The following is a 2,500-nucleotide window of genomic DNA, read 5'->3' on the forward strand; positions in this document are numbered from 1 at the left end:
TGTTGGCCTTGGGGCATGGCTTGCGCTTGGTGTTGGTCTGCCGGTTGGCTTGCTGGTCCTTCACTTCCCGTTTTTGACGAATTAGTGAGCTGGCAAGAGCGGCCATCTTGTGGAAGACGTTGACAACGGCGACTTTGTTGTCGTTGACGACAACGGCGACTGTTGCCGAGGAGCCGGACCCAGAGTCGGAACCGGAACCAGCAGAGGCTGACGCTAAGCCCTGGCGTTAGCCTGCGGGTGCGGCGTCGTCTGCGTCGGCGTCGGGAGCCGACTTGGGGGTTAGGGGGGGCGCGTGGGGCTAAGGTCGGCCGCCCCCCTCCCGGGTCTCCCAGGGCGACGGGGGCGGAGGTGGCGATTGGACGGACGGCTGGGCTGATCGCGGCTATTGGGGGAGGGGGGAGTGTGAGGAGGAGGGACGAGTGGGGGGGAGTTTGGGTCTTCTCCCGTGACCTGTTTGTCTGAACGGGAGAAACTCAGTGTTGGCTTTGAGTTTGGAGGTTGTGCTGGGGGTAGAAATAGACAACCGTGCAGTGGTGGGTGGGGCGTGGGTGGAGTCCACAACTCCCAATGAAGTTTAGAGAATTTGTTGTTGTTGCCGTTGTCGTTGTTATCGTCAATCAGGAGAGCCAAGTAGACCTTTGGTAGTTGTAGTTTTTTTCTGTTACAATAAACGTCTGTACTCCTTGGATAGAGTTCCCTTTAAGTCTTTATAATAGAGTTCCTCCTTGCAGATCAAGTGTTGGTCTGACAACTGACCTTCCCTCTCCAAACACATGGACATAATCTCACACAAGTCATCTTGTCACCGGCAGCACAGAGGCACCAGAGCCAGAGTTGAGCGGTAGAGAAATGGACAGTACCAGGCTACCCCCTGCTGTCTCCATGGGCTCTCCCCACGTCCCAGCTCCTCTGTGTGGGCAAATTAATCCTGGCTGCCCCCCTTCCCTCCCACTCCCTCCTCCGCTCCGCTCTCCCCCTCTGGTCCTCCACCAGCCAATGAGGGCGGTCGTTTTTTCTTTTTTTTCTTTTTTTTTACTGCAAGCTGCCCTGTCCGGTTGACCAATCGAAAACAGCAGTAAGTGGCAATGAAGTGTGTCCAGCCTTCGTTCCTCGACACAGAAGTCGTTCGAACTCAATCACTTGCCGTTAATGTTGTTATTTGACGTCAACTGACTGGAATGTCTCTTTGGATCAGATTATCAGAGCAGACGGATAATATCCAGCCAGATAGGAGAATAGCAAAAAAAAAAAAAGAGAGAAAGCACTGCTGTTTTGACAGTGTTGGTTGGAGCGTTGAGAAAACGTCGAGACAACGTTGTCACGTATGCTGCTGTCACAACAGACAGACAGGGGCTGTTGGGGCCGCATAGAGCACACTCATGGTCCTCGCGCCCGACAAAGCTCCCCCAATCGAGGCACAGAGATACGTTTAAAAAAAAAAAAAAACACCAAACGCACACACAAGATAGAGTAAATGGATGGCAGTAAACGAGACGAAAAAAAAACGATGCACGATACACCACTGCACAGCGAGACTAGTGCAGCCCAGCCCGTCCCATTCAGTCCTGTCCCAGCTTGGCCGGATGAGTGCAAGAGGTCTCGTGTATCTCTCTCTCTCACACTCTTTCTCTTAGTCTTTCTCTCTCTCTCTCTTTTTCTGTGCAGTTTTCCGCCCTCCAATTCACCTCAGTCCCAAACTTTATGTCAAGTAGATATAATGACTTTTTTTGGAAGATAAAAAACGACACGGACAATCAGACAATAAAACCCCGAAAGAAAAGCCTACACCACCTTCACAAAAAAAACTCCGAAATGAAACACACTCAAGCACACACAGTCAAAGCTCGACAGGGCAAACCACCATTGGTCCTTTCATTCAAAATGAAGGATGAGGTGGGACAGAGGTGTGGGGAGGTGACTGGAGCAGGAGAGAAGAGACGGACCAAGGTGTTGGTGGAGGAGAAAGAGAAAGAGAAAGAGGAAGTGAAGGAGGAGGAGGAAAAAGAGGAAGACAGGCTCTTCTTCGCCATCCGGCTCTTTAGTAATTTGGGCTCCGTTTTTTGGTCCTCTGTTCGCGGGTCGCCTTTACTCCTTATCCCCGACGTCCCCTTATCCAACACGTCCCCTTATACGTTCCATTCAGCACGGTACCGTCCCATGACGTTCTGTCCAAATTCACTGTCCGTGCCGTCTTGGTGTCCCTTAAAAATCCTGTTGTGTACCGTTGTATGCAGCGCTGCTGTCCCGTAATCTCCAGTCTCGTCCCATCCCGTGACGCGGCGCCACAAGGAGTATGCCGTTACGTTCTGTCCCGTGCAGAACCGAGCCGTGCCATTCTGTGTTGCTCCGCTCCGCTCTGCTCCGCTGTGTTCTGTGCTGCTCTGCTCTTGTCCTGTCCTGTCCTGTCCTGCGCTGCTCTGTGCCGTGCTGTGCTGTGAGCCAGCCGTGGAGCCGTGGAGCCGTGGAGCCGCGTGCCCCGTGTTGCTGCTTGCCCCGGGAG

The 2,500-nt window shown here is 53.1% G+C and overlaps 1 protein-coding gene across 1 annotated transcript in view; it reads right to left on the bottom strand.

The window, feature by feature from the left end:
• Positions 1-469, bottom strand: part of fgf11a (fibroblast growth factor 11a) — a 194,042-nt gene extending 193,573 nt beyond the window's left edge. Inside the window, exon 1 of the mRNA XM_063186331.1 lies at positions 1-469. This exon is cut by the window's left edge and continues 87 nt beyond it. Within this exon, the coding sequence (XP_063042401.1) occupies positions 1-106 (106 nt within the window). The 5' untranslated portion in view covers positions 107-469.
• Between the last annotated feature and the right edge of the window lie 2,031 nt (positions 470-2,500).

Source organism: Engraulis encrasicolus, chromosome 21 (genome assembly GCF_034702125.1).
Source record: "Engraulis encrasicolus isolate BLACKSEA-1 chromosome 21, IST_EnEncr_1.0, whole genome shotgun sequence".
Taxonomy (NCBI): domain Eukaryota; kingdom Metazoa; phylum Chordata; class Actinopteri; order Clupeiformes; family Engraulidae; genus Engraulis; species Engraulis encrasicolus.